At 38.4% G+C, this 19,288-nt stretch overlaps 1 protein-coding gene across 19 annotated transcripts in view; it reads right to left on the bottom strand.

Annotated features, from left to right (window-relative positions):
- The window catches only part of GTDC1 (glycosyltransferase like domain containing 1), a 195,537-nt gene that overhangs the window by 113,983 nt on the left and 62,266 nt on the right, over positions 1 to 19,288 (bottom strand). For all 19 annotated transcript variants that reach the window (XM_064514598.1, XM_064514601.1, XM_064514597.1 and 16 more), the window contains one exon: positions 16,927 to 17,134. In XM_064514598.1, coding sequence (XP_064370668.1) covers positions 16,927 to 17,105 — 179 coding nt within the window. In that variant the 5' untranslated portion in view covers positions 17,106 to 17,134. The remainder of the gene's footprint in view (positions 1 to 16,926; positions 17,135 to 19,288) is intronic.

Here is a 19,288-nt window from a genome sequence, read left to right as displayed (position 1 = left end):
AAAATTTTGCAGCTTAACAAAAACATATAAACAGAGCTAGGGAGAGTCCTGGCCTAACCGAACTCAAACTCCCACGTACCTCACTGCCAAGCGTGGCAATGTCTCACGCTAAGCAATGAGAATTTTTAAAGATAATAGAGTCACCATATGTTTTGCAAGTCTTTTCTAGGACTCACTTCTTGATTTTTGGGCCGGTTGTTAGCATATTTGTCCCACAACAGTCAAGCTAGATCTGACTCAGCATGAAAGCGAATGTGTATCCTATTTAAAGTGATGCTTAAGCCTTATTCCATAAAGAGTCTTTCAAGAGCCTTCACATCTATTCTTCTTTATATCCCTCCCACATTAAGAAATGATTATCTAATACAAGGAGTAATCAGCTCATGGTTTTACTAGTCATCCCTCCTTGACAAAGCAGAGAAATATCCGAGCCTTAAGTATTACAGTGTCAAGGTTCAAAATGTCCATGTTTATTTAAACACATAAATTTATTTAGATCTCAGTGCAGCAAGACTGGATGTAGTCTTCTGATACAGAAACGCCTATCTGATGGTAATTCAAAGCCCATTTTTCTGCACTGAGCCTGCACCAGAACGCATACAGTGTCACAGCTAAGGATGCATGGCCTGAAACGCCAGGAGGAAACGTCTGTGAAAGTCAAAACGTCAAAATGTGGCAAAACACAGAAAGTTAAGGGGCTTGGGAAGCCAGGATTATCTAAGCTGGAGTTGCCTGCCTTCCTGCGAGGACAGACGGGCACAGTTCAAGCGCACACTAACCATCAACCCAACCGATGCAAATTCTTCACAATATGCCTTTCTCTCATTTCCCGATACCCTCTCAGATCCGCTTTCTCTATATTACCCTGTGAAACAAGACACGGTGCAGGGGGAAAATACGCGCTCTTGCAGTTGTGAACAGCAAAAATATGTATGTGTACATTTATAGGGAGGACAGGAATACCTCTGATGCTGAAGACTAAGTGAGTCATCCACTTCAGAAGAATGACAAGTAATTAAGCAAGAATCTGCAAAGCAATTAAGTGTGGGTATCACTTTCAACCAATGGCATTCACGGGAAAGGAGCTTCCTATATACCGAAATCATCAATATGTGGTACAAAGGCGTTGCTTGCAAAATGCCCTCTCATCTAAGAAAATGCTTTTCTTTAGGAAGCAAAGAAAACTAATCTAAAGTATTTATTTTCCTAAGTTTCATCTCTGTTCTATAAATCACTTACAAATGTAACATCATACTAACTGCCTAGACCTGTCTGGCTGAAAATAGTCCCAGATTTTATGCTGAAGACTAAACTGCAGGAGCGTGAAAGGGTGCGAATCTGCAGGTCACCACAGACGCTAAAACCGACCCCTATTCGATAACAGGCTTGCAAACACCGAAGGTCTGGTGATGGCAGAAGTTGACATCACAAAAACGAGTCTCGCAGTATTTTTGTTTGGGAGCCTTGCTCTGGAAGCTCAGCAGCTGCCCTCCAAGCCCTATTCACAGTGCGGCTTGCACCAAGAGCGCTCCCGAAGCACCGCGAAGTGCTGCCCAATGCATTGCCAAAATACTTCACAAGCACCGTGCCCACATGGTGCACGGTTGTCATTTTTCTGGCAGTTTGCACAGCTGCATCTCCCCTTGCTCCCTGTTTTATTCCTCCATATTGATAGACCGTAGCAATATGACCTTATACCTTGGTGCTTTACTGAAGCACTTCCTTTTATACAGCTCCTAAATTTTGTCTACAAATATTTGTCTTTCTTCCCCTCCTTTCTAGTCCCGGACATCATGAAGGAGAGCCGAGTGCTTGGCAATCTGGCATTCACAGATCAGGCTTCAGAGACTCAACTCTGAACCGTCCTGACTCAATTTTTGACAAGAAGTGGTAGGGACCAAAACGGGCTGCTCTGTGCTCCCGCAGTGGGGCAGCCCACGGCAGACTTCCAGATGTCACCCAAGCAGGTCCCACCGCTTTCAACGTCACTATCTTGCATCGCACACGAAAGGGCGATCCTGAGACGGGCTGCAGGCTGCTGCGGGAAGCTCCTGCCTACGTGGTTGATCCACACGGCAATGCATTTTGTATACGGCAGAGCGTCAAGTTTGAAAAAAGGTTAATACTAATTAAGGTTCTTAGCAAGGTATAGCTGAAAAAAGTTCAAAAGTAGAAACCAAACAGAAATCCATGTTAAATACACCACATCTCAAGTCAGACATTTTCTCCCCAATAACAAACATGCCTTGCTTTCCCCATGGCACCTTGCGAATCAAGCAAATGCCTCAGCACTAGTTATGTGTACTTAACAGGAACCACTGCAGGGAATTAAGATGAGAACCTTTAAAACTAAACCGACCCTTAAGGTTTTGCTTCTAGGCCAAACCACAACTGAAAACAGACTTATTTTCAGATTCCAGTTTGTATACACCTGAAAGTCCACAACAACACTGCAAGAACACTTGCAAATGAGTTTGATTCAGTTTTAGACATGACAGAGACCTTCCAGGACTCTGTAAAACAGTAGCTAAAAAATTTTAGATTGAAGTAGCCAAATAAAAACCTGCGAGATTTGTGTACCATCTAACCCTAATCTTAACGCAGCCACACACTATACTGTTTATTCATATGAACCTACTCCAACTTCTTAATGGGGCAGTTAAAAATCTTAAAACAAAATAATTTCTATTGCCGCATAAGAAGCTGGTATGAATTAACGATTTCATCAATTTTACAGCATGTATTCTTCTTATCGTTTTTATTTAATAAATCCAAAAATTAAAATTGTTTTGCTTTCTCACTCTGAGTGCATAGTCTCATCAGGAAGAATATTTCCAGACTTTTACAAGTCATTTAAGAGACACGTGTACTTTACAATAATCTAACAGAGAAAAGTCAGTATACCACATTTCAAGATCCGTTAAAATATAAAATTCTGGTTACAGGCGCAACAATCTGCCTAATTAGTTTTTCCTAATTAGCAGAATGTTCTAACCTCCGTAATAAGACTTATGTGGACAAAATGTTCCATATTGGTTATCCATCTGAGGGAAAACTAAACAAGTACTTCTGAAGTACAACTAACAGAATTACCGTGGTTGGCTTTGGGGTCTGGAGGCTGCTCACATGCTCTGCCAGTTAATATTGGCAATTTTCAAAAACATAAAACATCCTACCTTAATATACAGCCGCTCACATTGCAACCGCCTCCCTAACATTAGTACTTTAAAGACAAAATTAAAGATATTACAAGCAAGAGTTAGGAAGGTGGCAGTTTTAAATTCCACAACACGTGCCAGGAGAAAAAAAAACCCACACATCTATGGACTAAACTACGCTGTGCAAAAGTGAGCTGAAGAGATAATGGGAATGCAAATACCATAGTGATGCTGTAACAGGCCAGAAAGTGGCTGAGTAGTTGGTTTTCCCTCTATTGTGAAGCATTTGTGAAGAGGAAGGTGCCAAAACCTTGTGTACAAAACGACTCTGTCTCGGTCTGATCCAAGCAATTAATAGATGGCAACATTATCTCTGATTCCCATCTTAACCTATAAAAAAAATTTCCATTATTACTATATGCCGACCACGTAATTCAAAGACTACCAGTTAAGAGAAATGCAGAGCCCCTGCAATATCTGTGGTCAGAGGCAGATGCTTGAGATAAGGAAAATTCAGACCCCTAGTTTGTTAGGAGTTTGCAGAGCAGCTGCTGAGCTTCAATCTCTACAGCTGAAATAGCCTTTATACAGCTTAATAATGTGGGAAGCACAAAATTATCTCCAACCCACTCCCAGCCACCGATTCATTCACCCCGCTCGCTCAGACACACAGACTCCACCCAGTGCTCTCAACACACGCGGGTCTTATCACCCGCCCGCGAGTCTCTTGGAGGCATAGGAAAGCTATTATATATCCTCCACTTGGTTCAATCAGTATCTAAGAAAATTGAGAGCCATGTGCAAAATATAACCTAAAAACAGTCCCTTGAAAAATGCCAGCTAGACAGTAACCAGAAATAAACATAGGAAGGCACCAAGATACCATAAATATTGTCTTCAAATATATCTGAATCCCCAGAGACCCCACACAATCCACAGTGTCAATGACCTTCTACGCAACTGTTAATGCTGGAAATTAATACTTTAAAAATATAAACACCTACTTCTGAATACTGAATGGATACTCTACTAATCATAAGAGCATAGCACATTAAAACTTAGATTTCTTCTGTATTGATACGCAAAATATATACAACTGTTTTCAATCTATGCACCCAGAATGAGTAATCTGATGAAAGAGAACTTCAGTAATTCAATGCAAGACAACTTCTAAGTCCTACGCTCCATTAAAAAAAAAAAAAACTTTAGAATCTGGTTCTTCCATGAGCCCGGGGTGGGAGAAAGTGAGCAGCACCACTCGACACAAACTGTGGTCAGAAACAAAAAAGACAGACTCTAAAGATAATAATTGGCTCAGGTGGAGCTTTAGATGCAAACTGTGACTGAAAAAAAAATGGGGCAAGGAGCAGCAAAGAAGCTGAAGAGGCCACTGAAAGCTCTCCTGAGTCTTCAGTATCTTATGCAACTAACTTAATAAACTAATATTTGTATGCTTTGCATGTGTATAAACTTTTTTATTCCTGGTTCATACTTGTTAAGGAGACAAGTCCTGAAATGTGAATTTTGACAGTTTGATGCAGGTATTTAGATAATCAACACGCATTTTATCATTTATAAAAACAGAATATCCTGACCCTGGGAGTTCAGCCCACTGCAACATACAGTGAGATTTCACTTCGCAGAGAGCCAGAAAACTAACGAGCATGCTTAATTCAAAAAAAACATCACCTTCAGCTCACTAGAAAGTCATCAAGTCAGGGCGAGATCTATTGAATTTTCCTGTTTTGAAATTCCTCTCCACCACCTCTGCCTAGAGGTCTTCCCTCTTCTTGGGCAAGGCCCGAGATGTGTGTTAAAGCATGTTAGAGCTCAATGCTTCTACAGCCCCAGAAACCACTGAGGAAAGTTTGATTCCCAAAGAGCCTGGGGCCACAAGACACTTTGCAAGGCCACCATTAAACCTCACAAGAGTATGTACTCTTGTAAACCAGATTCCACCTCCACAATCTGGAGTAGTCAGTAACCTACCAGTGCAGAGGAGACAGCTACGAGGTCCTCTTCCATAGAGGTCTCTCAACTGCTATCCCAAAGACACCATGCCAAGTGAAACACGGAAAAGCCACAAACACCCAACTTACGAGGCATGAATCGTACTATACGAAGGCAAACGTGAAGTCACAACTTCTAATGGGGTAACTGAGGGTCAGAAACGGTACCCGATGGCAGTGCTGGTATAGCTAAAGTCACTCTCAAAGCTCCTGCTGGTTTCGGCAAGGCGAGGATTTCACCCATCTCCAGTGTACTAGGCCCCAACTTTTTCCTCCCACTTTGATATCACACAACTAAGACTCTGGTGGATGCAACAATAATTCAGAAACAACTCTGGCCTCAGTTGATTTTAAGATAAAGATCTAATTTGGGGGCTAGAGCTAAAAGAAGAAAGGTCAGTGTACCACTGAAGACCAAAATACTTTAAAAACCTGTCAACTGTGGCAAAATAGCAAAGTTGTTAGTAGAAAAGAATGGGCACAGGAGCTAGCTCCCTGTGCTCTGTACCTTCCCCATCCTTAGTCCATTAACCTCCAGCATCAGCCTCAGCCAACATCAGGATGGACTGGACACGCTTGAAGGAAAACAGGTCTAAAGCACACATTCCTTTTTTGTCAATGGCTACAAGGCAGACAGAAGTTATGTCTGGCACTGTAAACAGTATGATGTAGCGTATTTCCTTCAGAAATAACATCTAATTCTGGCTCTTTCACAATTTATTACAGTATAGCTAGAGCAAGAGAAATTCCCCTTCTAAGTTTATTTAGGAAACATCTCACTCTAAAAAAAATAAATAAAATAAAAGATATCTTCTTTGTTACAATTTCCCCTGAAATTCATCCCATCTTCTTGCATAATTTCAGTATCTTTAGCACCATTTCTCTGAATGCATTTGGCAGATAAAATTTTTAGCTGTTATGTTTTTAATAAAATTGATTACCAGGAAATTTCTGCATATGCACAGTTTAAAATAATTCTATTCCTCAGGGTTTAAACATAGAGATGTCGCTATGCATGATAACTGTTTCATGTTTAGTGAGTTACAACTATTCTGTCACAAGTATGAAATGCATTTTGCTCACAAAAGCCAAAGGCACTGTCAAACCTGCAGCAATCTGCAGAACAGTAGGAAAAAATTGCCTGCAAACTAACTGCTACCAGATAATGGTACCATTTATCATTCTTAAATTCCATCTTTAATTAAAAATGGGATATTCTTTTACATAAATAAAAAATTGCAGATGTTCTCAAATTACTCCTCTAATTTTTTTTAATTCTTCCATACATAATGTGTATAGCATTATATACATTCACGAATTTCTCCATGTTGTTATTACATAATACTTATTCCAGGAAGACAATGTTTCCATATTTCAAATAGACAAATATATGCAAAATATGCTAAGTTAAAAAAATTATCATTCTAAAAGAAAATACATGCTAACAAAACTCATTGTAGGAATAGCACTTAACCACAATAAAATTAATGTTGAAATAACTCTTTTTTCCACTGTTTTTCTTACCATTTGATAATTCACTGACTGTTTTTCTCACCACCTGATAAATTATTAGTTTAAACACTTTTGAGTAGTTACATCAGGTTAAATTGCTGAGAGAGAAACATTAGACCCACTATAGATAAGTCTTTCATCCTAGTAACTATTAGAAATGATCCTAATAGGTATAAATTTCTTGTAGTAGTTCTTCTGCAAAATGGAAATCATGTATTTGTTTGCGATGTTGTGTCCACTGCTGTTTCCTTCATTCTTTCTTCCTGCTGCTATGAGACAGAAATATAAGCTCTAATGTGCAACAAGTAAAAGGGAAATTGAGAGAGCTAAAATGAAATATGATGAACAAGTAGGCAAGGATATAAACTTAAACAATAAAAAAATAAGTGCTTCTGAACTGGAAAGCATTCTTTAAAATGACTGTGTCCACTGGACCATCAGAGTATACATGCAGGAGGGAGGGATGGACAGGGACAAAAGACAGAGGGAAGACAGGAAAAATACTGTCCAAGGGAATAAGCAGGTTATAAGAAGCCAAATTATTTCTTTGTAAAAATCTTCGTTATTGAATAATGAGAAAAAAGCCCTATGGTTATTTTGTTAGTATCAGAGACAAATTCCATAATTCTCAACTTTTTTCAAGGGGCTTAAAATTAACCATAACGATTCAAAGCATATCAAGAACAGGTATAATCCTCAAGATTCTCAGGTTTAGTAGTCTAAGGGGGGGAAAAGGGAGGGAATGAACTGATCAGCTGCAGTTTGGGGGGGGTTAAAGGTCGATATTAAATAAAATAAATTCTACTGCACCATAATTTGGCATATAGATCTTAATCGAACTACATACAATGGATATGCTTTATATTTAGGGAAGAAACGACATCATAAAGCACAAAATCAAGTGGTTTATGGGTCAATTTAGATCAGCATTTCAGTTTGATTCAGAAGAGCACTGCCAAAACAGCTCTTGTAGCCATCCTCACATACTGTTCAGTTCACACCACAGTGGTCTCCAAGGTTATGACCTGGATTCTTCTAGATGAAACTAAACCAGGAGATGACGCTCCAGGAGAGCATTTAATGCACTCCAACCACCTAGGGACATCATTGAGTCCGTAAGAACCAGACTACACCTAGTCTGAAATAAAACTTCCTGAAATAACACTCTATGTGGATGCCAGGTCATGAGCAGCATTGCATTCCACAGCCTCTCTACAACCATAACAAGTTGCACTATTTGTTAATACAGACGTTGCCTACAGAGTCATATGCAGAATGTTACGAATCTAACACCTATCCAGCCTTACCATGGTATTTAATGGACTGGCTCAGCACGATCAAAATGCATACTGAAACTCTTTGGCGTCCACAGCAGAAGTTAACATCCCACAGGTGACCTGAAAAAATGGCTGTAGAAATACTGCCTGGACTTCCATAAAAGGCAAATCTATACCACCCAAGTGCATCGGAGAAAGCACCTACTCAAATGTTCAAGGCAAGTCAACAGAATTAGGTTGAAAAGTTACAGTATGACTAGAAGCGGAACAAATTGAACAGTAGAGAATATTATACCGTCAGGATACGTACTACTGGCGAGGCCTGCATTCAGGCTGAACTAAGTAACACAGGGAAAAAAAGAACATTCAGAGTGGAGCAAAGATTAATAAAAGTATGAAAAAATGCAAATACCAGAAAAGCCAAAGAAGTTATTTTGGAAGGGTTTTCTATCCCCATTTCACAATCTGTCACAGAATGTTATGGTGCCACTGGGTTATTCTGATCAGTGGGATATAGCAGAAGTGACTATATACAAGAATATTTTTAATTATACCATCTACATGAAATTCAGAAAACTCCTTTTATGAAAGGTTTTATATAGCCACTAATGAATTCAGGATACTTCCTTGCACACATTTTTGCATAACTGGATGCAGCATCAGAATTTTACTCCTTTCAGTGCAGGATCTGGAGCAGCCGCCACCACAGGCCTTTCCTCTGTAAGGCAACAGCTACACTGAAGCAGTTCCAAGGGGAAAATGCCTTATATTAACGACGTTACAGTGTTTAAAACTATTCTTCATGTTGACTACACATTAACCTTCCTAACAGAATTCTTGGTCCATTGTAGACTGACAACGGGAACGTCCCTAGCAACCTGAAACAAGGCTTTCTGAATTTAATGGAAAGATGACCTTTAATGCATTTGGGTCAGGTTAATGCTTGCAAAAGAAAACAGCAGTATTAACGTAGACCTTTTCCCAAAACTGTTTTGCTAGAAACAGTTTGCATTACATAAAATTTCTTTTCATTATATATTAATTCACAAAGCCAAGCCAAGCTGTAAATACTTATTAAGACAGCTGGTTATTTATGATACTGGAATATAAAGCTATAAATCAAATAATGTGCAAACCAAGTATCTGACAAAATTTGTATTATTTATTTCTAAGGTACAAAAAATAGTTGAGATTAGGAAAAAGCATCAGAGAAAAAAAAAATCAAGAATTTTCTCTTTATTAAACGCAAACCAAAAGCTTGCTTTCTTTCCCTTTGGAAGATCAAATGAGTATTATGGACTAGAATGACAATGAATTGAAAAAAAAAGTATCATACTCTTTATAATATAGTACTGTATATATTTGTTACTTGAAAATAGAAATGTAATCTATAACTAATCTGGAAATAAAACCTATACACAGCAACTGTTTAAAAGGACAGATAAAATACTCATTAAAATCCTAAGTGTAGAAATCATAATGCACTATTTCATTACATTTTACTGCTAGCAATGTAAATATCAAATCTCCAGGTGATTCATAAAATTCATTTTAGAAAGAAAAATAAGGATTTCCCCAGGCACTCAAGAACATAAAGGAAAAACACATGCTACAGTTTGAAAAAACAGACTGTTCTTTCATTGTCTCATCAGAATATTTTTCGGGAATTTCAGCAAATCTTTTACACATCAAACGGACAACTGTCATTTCACATTAGCACTATCTATAGATCATGCAACTATTCCAGCTAGTGTGCTTCCCCGTCCCATACCTTCCATTGCATTGTGTTAATCGTTCTGTTCTTATTTATGCCAAATTTCAATCGTATATACACTTCCACTGACTTCAAAGGAAGTATTCTTATTTAAAATTAATCTAAAACCTCTTTTAACTACCCAAATTGTGAAAAGACCTAATAACTGCACTGTTTTTAAAAAAAGCACGTCGGACAAATTAGACAACTAAACTTTTTGGAGGGAAGTGTGCATGTGGGGGTTTACACACAAAAATGTAAAGAAAACCTGTCACTTTTCGAATGAATAGCTACCATCTGCCAGCATTTTATCTGAGGCAAAGTTGATTAATGCAAAGTGAATGTTTAAGATCATTTTGCTGTCTGCCTGAATACATTTCAGGTAGTTTACTTATAAAATTATTTGTCCTGCTTCTCAAAAGAATTATTTGTTGTTGCAGTTTTGGGGGGTTTTGTTTTGTCTTTCTCAGGTTTTATGCAGCCAGATCGAGGAATAAACAACATTCATTCTTAAAATGTGATACTGCACAAGGAGTTAAAGCGCTCGAACTTTGCTTCTGGCCACTTTGCACAGCAGCAGGAAGGTAATTAATCTGCTGAACAAAGGGGATCCCACCTCCTTAGCAGACTTCATGAAAACTTCCAGGTAGCCTTTCTCAGTGATACTGAAAAGTTAAGTTTAGCAGCCTAATTCTGAGCAGAGCAAACACAGCAGCGTTATTATTTTCAATATCAAATGACCTTTTCCTTCGGCTTTATACTGGAGCAGTTACCTTTATTTACACTATCTTTCCAATTCAAATACATATCTTAGTTGCAGATTTTCAAGCAGTAAACAACGCTTTTGCCATTTTTAACGATGCATTGGTTTATATTAGTGTTCCAATAAAAATCATTCTCAAATTCGGTCAAATACGCTTTTCTTCAGAAGTTTATTTTGAATGATGACAGTTTCAGAAGAAGTTTTCAGAACAGATTTGGGGTGATATTAACCTAAACCGCACAAAGCCCGTTTTTACACCTACATTCCCACATTACGTAGCCTCACCATAAGATTGCCTCGAAGCTCTCCTCATCAGCGTGAATTTCACACTCTCTATTCAGCCTCCAGGACAACCTCTATTATCCGGGGCTATAGACGTGGAGGATATCATCTGTGCTACGTTGTGGAGCTCCGTGCGCTTCCATATGGACATATATCCCCTCTGCTTACACTCTAAGCTGGCTGGACAGGCGCCAGCTCTGGTCAGAAGTCACAAAGTTGTTTCAGCTCCGTACATGGTGCCTGTGTCTTGCATCTCGGTAGGGCTTATTAGTTGAGGCTCAACACCATGCCCGTGCGGCCATATGGCCCTCCAGTGCGGAGCGAGCTCACAACCAGCTAGTTCAGCGCGTGGGCAGAACGAACGTGTCTGGGTTTGCACAAGCCCATGTTAACCGCCCTTCGTGAACTCCGCTCATTTGTTTTAAAAAAATGCAAGCAAGTTGAGCACTAATGAATAAAAGTAGTAATGACCTTTATGTAGCTAGGGAGAGCAAAAGAGGAGCACAGAACTAAGCAGCATCTCCTATACCATTTTTTTTTCAGTGTACTTTACTCCTTAACATAAAGGATACCTGTTATTTCTGGTTTGGACATCTCTACAGCAAAGTATGAACACTGTACCACTTGGTGAGAAAATACGTATGTTTCACACACGTTATTTTTATTTTTAATCAAAGATGAGATCTTCAGGGGATAGTGGCTATTCCATTTAGTCACCTTACCTCTCTGTGAGCATCAGAGTACAAGAGAAGATGCACCAATCTGTTCTCTAGGAGTCTATTCCCCCAGATCTCACGTAGAAGTGCAGTTGAAAACAGGCACATGCACACATGCACGCTCATTTCTTAATCTTACATTGAGAAACAAAGAAATAGCTTGAAACTTAAAAGATATCTGGGCCGCAAATTGTTCAGCAGGTCCGGTAAGGTGAGCCATGTTCCATTCTCAAATGTAATGAAGTTTAGCAGTAACACCAAAATACACACTCCCGGTAATCAATACCATAAATGAGATTCCAGTTTTCTTCACCTATATACAGAAACAAACACCCTAAAACATACAGAAAAGTATCACGTAAATATTTTTTAATTTGTATGTAAGTGGTTATCTTTTATTTAACTAACATTCTACTCTCACATATAATTTATTTCTTACCTGACTCTTATTAGGGCCAAATGCAGGGAAGACCTCTAACACAGGGAAAATAATTCCTCTTCCTACACAGAGATTATATAAAGATACACTTCCGATATTTGACATAAAGACCATCTTTGCTGCTGTTATTGTCACTGGGAGAACATATGAATTGCTGGAGGGCAAAAAGAAAAAAACGTATAGGTGGAGAAAAAATCGTTGAAGATATTTCTCCATTACCTTAGCTTATTACAGAGGTTGAGATCAAGATGCTGGAAATACAAGGGTGTGTGCATGCATGCATGTGTGTTTTTGAGACAGAAATGTTCCCAGCACAAATGGCCATCTAGGTATTCAGCTTTAGGTGAAAAGGGTGAAGTCTGCATGCCTCACTTCGATTCACATCTTCCAAAGTCTTCCCCAGGTTACGTTACTTGCAGGTATTTTTTTTACAAAACAAAATATCTAGAAAACAGCAAGTACTCTAACTTGCTAGCGCTTACACAGGCAAGTTGTGTTATGTTTTCAATGAGACTACTCATTCACTGAGTTGCTCACTGGAATAAAAATTCACAGCACCACAGTTTTTAAGAGAAGGTCTTGGTGACATCAGTATATTAGCTAGTGAAGAACTGACTCTATAATATTTTTTTTTCCCTTATAGAACACAATGAAAGCACCAGATCTGAAACAATCCTAAATCTAGCCAGTAGTCTTAACGTGTTATGGGGAAAAAAAATTGTCTACATTATATTTTCTTGGAATATGCTATGTATTGCTGAACACCACACCGTTCAGATTTTTTTCAGAGCTTCATTAATTAAAACAAATGATTTTTTTCTTTTGTAAAATGTAAAAAGCATAGAGTTTGTCTTTTAAAATATAGCTGTCAAATTTCAAGGGGTATATGTATGCTAGCATTTACCCTAGGGGTATTACAGGGCCAGAGTCTGTTACAAATAAAATCTTTATTCATATGAACAGCTACCTGGGGGGCAGTAGAATGTTACACATTATATTTATATATATTTTTTGAAAATAAGCTAACAGTGCTATTAAGACCAAACTTGAAGCCATATTGCACTTAGTCCCTCCATTCTTGCAGATCTAAGACTTATACTACTAACTTTTTTTTTGAATTAATACTTTTTATAGAGCATAGCCTGAAAGCAAAATAAAATGCTTTTGTTTAGTGTGTCATCCTGATTATTTTTTTATCTGAATTTTAAAATATTTTTCCTCATGGTAATAAACAATGGAATTATGGTAAAGAGAAAAGTAACAAATCAAGTATTTCTTCTGGAAATGCTGTAATAACTTACTACTTTCAAATTTGAGAACTTTCTTTGAGTTAAGGAAAGCATTTCTAAGAGGTTTCTTACTCACTTTCTGCAATTAGTCACTTTGTGCTAAATTAATCAAAATTAATTTTAGATGAGCAGTTCAGACATCTAAATTTTTCAAAGAATTTAGCTGTCTCAGGCAAGCTGGGAGATAAAGCAAACAATACCAGGACTCTGCAGTGTGACAGCAGCACAGCTTTTGATAGGTCACTCCTCTTTGCCATATTCCATAAACCGATCAGAAAAAATTCTGTAATTGCTGAAAAAAATGTATCTAGAAAAAAATAGTAATACTGGCCTTTTACAGTACATTTCAAATGCCCTAATTTGGAAATTGCCATCTAGAAAATGTAGCATTCCTCTCCCTCTTGATGTGAAAGAGGGTAACACTAGAGGCACAATTTCTACAGAGGAATCTCACATTTTCTTAGAAATCAAAGACTTAGAGAAGAACAGCCAAAACTGTCTTGCTCTTCCTACTCAGAGATAGATTTCAGAGAAGAAATAGAAAATGAGAGATTACTCGAAAAAGTCTCTTGTTCCCTCCCTTGCTATAGCAATAGCTGCTGTGAATGGATGAGACTTGTACTAATGTCACTTCGGAACAGACATCTTCAGTCCAGTTAAGGCAGAAAGGAAAAATCTTGCAAGTCTCTATATAGCAAGGCAAGAAAGCTCTTAAAAATGTGCAGTTCTGTCACTTCAGTACATCAATATATCAGACTGCTTCAAGCTCACTAGCTATGTATCCTCCCTTTAAAAAAAACGTCCTTATGGCCTAAGCTTGAGCACATACTCCCTGCCTGAACTGCCATACTTATCAAGGTTTCTGTCCTCCTTTAAGGAGATGAATGAAGATTTGAGCTGGTTTAACTACACACTGCACAATGAAGTCATGACAATAGATTTTTTTTTTCTTTTTTTTTTTTTTTTCTTTTTTTTTTAAGAAGAGGAAGAACAATACAGCAAACTGAGCCAGGGAAATAATATCTACTCAATGTTGCAAGTATGCCTCTGATACCTTCCGCAGTAGCTATGCGAGTTCCTCTTGAAAAGTGAGGACATCATCTCCCTGTGACAACTCTGTTGTCCAACAGGGAAGTATACACCGGCTCATCCCAACTCACTGGTCACAGAAGAGCACGCGAATTTAAGAGCTATGACTCTCCACTTTAAGCTCTCTTCCTTCCAAAACACTTCTCAGACTTAGCTCACTGCACATCACTTGAAAACTACCAAATCACAATTTCCATAGTTAGCTGTAAAAGTATCATTTTTAAGAAATACATATACTACTGCTATACAGATCTATGACAATATTATCAGACTTCTTCCTATCAGTATGATTTCACATACATTCCCACATCTTGATTTAATGTACTGTTTGAAAAGAAAAATTTAACAATGCAAAAAAGTTACCAAAAAAGTGTGCACTTGAAATATTTGTGACCTTTCTGGATTATTAAATGCATACATAGAAAGAAGGTATTTATGAAACACCATTGATCTGTATCTCAAAAGGACTTGGAAACAAGTTTTTGATTCCAGAAAATGAGTCACAAATAACGTCAATATTGTAAATAACGTAGTTTGTGATTTCCCATTACCTCCCAAGAAGGCTGAAATATTTAAATAGCTAATTCAAAAGATACACTCCTGACAATTTTCTATAATTTTGTCTTAAGATGAACAATAAGTCACCAGTACCTGGGAAGCAGATCTTAAACAGTTACTGGCAAGCTACAAGTAAAAGAATTAATGTTAATTTTAATCAATGCTTTTTATAACAGGAGAGAGTAGTCAGCCTCATTAGGCTGTAGTCTGATGCATTTATACTTTCAATTTAATACCATACTTGAGACATTCAATTACAAAGCAAACACTAAAAATGTGCAAGTAAAGTAGATGGTACCTCTAATTAGTTTTTTTCTCACCAGCCACATCAGCCTTTGTTCCCAAAATTTTATCCTGCATGCAAGAATATGGTATATACTCTTTTTTTAAACATTACATCTTTGTGAACTTTGACTATTTGATTCCATCTGATCACACACTAACAGCTACAGCAAAGAAAAAGCTTTCCTCTCTTTAAGATGTTTTATCGGTTAGCTCAGATTTATTTGTTGTCAGTAAAGGTTATATTTGCACATAAGTCTATGACAGATTGCAAGTTTATTAACTTCAAGGGAGTTTTCAAGCTGCTGGGTTGTTTTTTTTGTTGTTGTTGTTTCTGTTCCCCCCCTCCCTCCAAGATGCGGGTTACTTGACAAATTGGAGTTAAGTTATCTTAGGTCAATGCAACTGTAAGTTAAACTAATGAAGTGTACGTCTATGAGTGATGCCTGATTAGTTTAATACAGTTAGTGCTGGACAGCTTGGGCTGCTGACCTTGAAGGAACACAGATAACATTGCACTGCGTTGGAGGATGCGATTGTGCTACAAGAGAGATTTACATAACAGTTTGTCATATAGACTCCTTCAAACCAGAACCGTTACAAAAAGGAAAACACTACGAGACCAACACTAAATGCCTCGCACGAGACCAACAGGGAAAAATTCATAATTATATTTTGCTTGGGATGGCAGCTTATTTGAAATGAAAGTCAGAAGCAGGAACAGAAAACGTGCATATGTACATAGTATACGCTTCAGAATGGGTAACTGTTGTGGTGGTAACACGATGGCTAAATGCAGCCCCTATAGAACACGATCTATTCTTGAAAAATCATATTCTTCCCCATCCATTATTTCTGCTTGCTCCTATTTGGAGTAGCAAATACTAGAGGCAATTCTCAGCTGTAACTATAGCTGGGTAGCACATCACTGAGAGGTGCTTAGACCTGCTGAAGTTAATTTTCCGGGTGAAAGGCAAGCGCTTGTGCTAAAACATCCCGGTCTCTTGCTGCGCAGGGGTAATGACGCCAGAGCGCTTGCTCACGACCGACTCCGCGACGCTCTGCGGCGCACGGGCGGAAGCACTCGCTGCACCCCGCGGCACATCGCTGCTTAACACCATCATCTCACCACATCTCCACCAAGCAGGTAGGCTAAAGAACTGGCTGGTTTTAAAGACAGCTTGGTACTGGAGTGGCTGATTCTCACTAGGTGATAGCGATCTGTTGACCTAAATACTTGGCTTTTATCAGTTCAGGTCCCAGCTGATAGAAATTCACAACTTACATAGGCGCATAATTGACGTCCACAGTCGCAGGCACATTACAGAACCTGACTGCTGTTAAGATAAAACTGCTCCCTTAAATCCTCTAGGTCAGCCTGAACAGTATGTTCTGATAAATCAGCCTTCTTAATAGATAGATGGGAGGGCGAGTGAGGAAGCTAGCATTGTGCACCTCTCTGCTATCTTTCAAATTAATCTGTGCAAAACACAGTTTTAACCTTTCAGCATTTCTGAATTTGCTTGGTAATGTAAAAGATGTGCATATACATGTATATACATAGAAACGAATCCACATACTTCCGCTCTTAAGAGACTTTCAAAGACTAGCAATGCAATTTCCCATATTTACACCCGAAGAAGGCAAAGCAATGAGAAAAACTTGTATTTATCCATTACAAGCTTCCATTCACTTGCACGTACACATTTATATACACATAACTGAAGATTCAGCTTGGGAGACCTGGCTGAAGGCCCCTCTGCAATTTGAGCTAGGACATTATCCAACTCTTGGGTTACCTGTAGTTAGCGTTAGGTGGTACCGTTTGCATGAAAGAGAGAGCAGCAGTCCGTGCTTTCCATGGCCACTTCTTGGCAGGGAGGGTGCAGAGGACACATTCTTCCATCTCCTCCTTAAGAAGATCCACCAGCTGTTTGTGTGAACCACCATAAAAAGCTTCAATGAGAAGAATAGTCATGTTCCTAGTGTTTCAGACCTGTTTGGATTCTGAAAAAGACAATAAAGAACTGTTTTACTTCAGAAATACGCCTTCTTATTTTAATTAAGAAAAAAATATTGGAAAAAGGAGAGGTGTATTGCAAGGCCCTATACGGTGTCTTCTTTTTTTTCCTCATGAAATTAATCTTTCTTTTTAAATTCATAGGTTCACTTCAAAAAGGCTAATTAACAATTATATTGACAAACTTATCACACCTATTAGTTTCAACCATTAAAACCTGCCATTTGAAATTTCTGAATCAATCTAAATGTGCAGGATTTAGAAGTATGGTATTTTGACTTCCCCCCCACCTTCAACCAGACATTTAAAAGTAGCTTGACTTTACAACACATTTTTAAAGACATCATATTTTCATAGGTTAGGGGATATGTCCATAAAATGTAGCTTATTCATTTTTACATAGGCTTTGCCCTTTTCCTGGTGGCAGATAAAACTAAAGAACAATTCAAACACATTTCAGCCAAAAGAGTTCCCAATACTGGCAATCAGGCTAAGTGACTTAAAGAAACATGACTGAGAGCAGCCTGCAGATACGCAGCCCGCGTACACCTCCAGCACTCGACCTTGCGTTCCCAGGAGCTGGGATCGTCACCGAAGTGACACGCTCGGCCCCTAAAGGAGACGTAAACCACATTATTTTTGAGCACTCCCAAATGGCCGGAACCGAACAATATTGCAGACCTAAGGAAGCTATCTACCCGCTCAGCCACGGGGCTGCTCGCAAACAGGAAGCAAAACACGTTGCCCAAAACGAAGGGAAAGATGAACACCCTGTGACTGTTGCTCATCTGCTTCATGAGTCACAGTCTTGGGGTACTGGAAAGCTGCTTTTCAGACGCTTTGAGCAAAAGCCTCAGATAAAAATGCTAAAAACAAAACCCTGTAAAGGTATTTGCCATCCATGATTGCATGTCTGATGATTTCCTTCTCAAAATACCCTAACAAGGGAGGACCAACATCACTTGGGCTTCATGATTGAGGCTGTACATTGTAAAACTGTACATCCATTTCCTGATCTTTAATTTCTAGTGGTTTCAGACTGTAATCCTTATCTTTTCAGAGTCTCTGATAATAAGAAGGAATTCAATAGAGAACTACATACTCTCAAGAAAATCTAAATTGTAACCTCAACCTTGAAAGTTAGTTAAATTCCAGCTCAAATGGGAAAAAAAAAAGCTGTAATGAGAGGTTAGAAAACAGAAAAGAAAAATTACAAGAACATCATACCTATGAAAAGATCAACCAACCAGGCAGGCAACAACAAAAAATTCAAATGCTGAAGAAATTCAGCTAGAACAGAAAATAAAAAAGAAACCCCTAGACAGGGCTGAGTCAATGGCCCACCATGGTATAAGATGAAATAGAGATGCTGAACTTCTAGATCATTAAAGACCACTTAGCAAGAGAATAAATATCTCAAACTCTGCCTTTCTTGCCATAATCCAGCCTGGCTTCAAGTTATAATTTGCTTTATTATTTATTCCCCCGTACTGTTTCAAGTAGACTATTTTTTGGATAATACGTGCCTTCCAAAGAAAGCAATGGCTTTCTGGAAGCAGAGACTATACTCCATTTTGGAGTTTGCTTCTTTTCAGGGAGCAAGGCAGATTCTGATCTCTTTTCCACTGACCTAATTTCAGAATCACACTTTTGAAGTCAGACAGTTTCTGAATTTACAGTGATGTAACTGAAATCAGCATCTGTACTCTAAAGCACTCAGGGAACCTGCCGGGTAATAACTACTCTAAAAACACAAACTGCGTTTAGAATATGCTCTATTCACCTACAGGACAATTTGCAATTAATCATGCTATGCTTGTCATCAAATGTTGCAGAAAATTTAACTCAAAGGAATACAAGGAAGTATTTTGCAAATTCAGCCCCCAAAAAGTGAGGGTACATGAAAAGTGTGCAAATGTCACTGAGTCAGTCACTCACTTGACAAGAATTACAGTTAATTTAGAAATCATTATTGGTATCAGTAGTGAAGTAATTTGTTCATAAAATATCTGATCAAATTTCTTAATCAGACTAGTTCTGAAACCATTTTATCACTAGGTTTAGCTGAATCAACACTGTGCTATTTGGTGCTATTTTGCAACAGTTTTCACTGCACGTTCCTTATTGTGACAGGGAATGAA

This window comes from Dromaius novaehollandiae, chromosome 7, assembly GCF_036370855.1.
Source record: "Dromaius novaehollandiae isolate bDroNov1 chromosome 7, bDroNov1.hap1, whole genome shotgun sequence".
In the NCBI taxonomy this organism is placed as follows: domain Eukaryota; kingdom Metazoa; phylum Chordata; class Aves; order Casuariiformes; family Dromaiidae; genus Dromaius; species Dromaius novaehollandiae.
The sequence above is the reverse complement of the archived record's forward strand: the minus strand, read 5'-3'. Positions and strand labels throughout refer to the sequence as shown.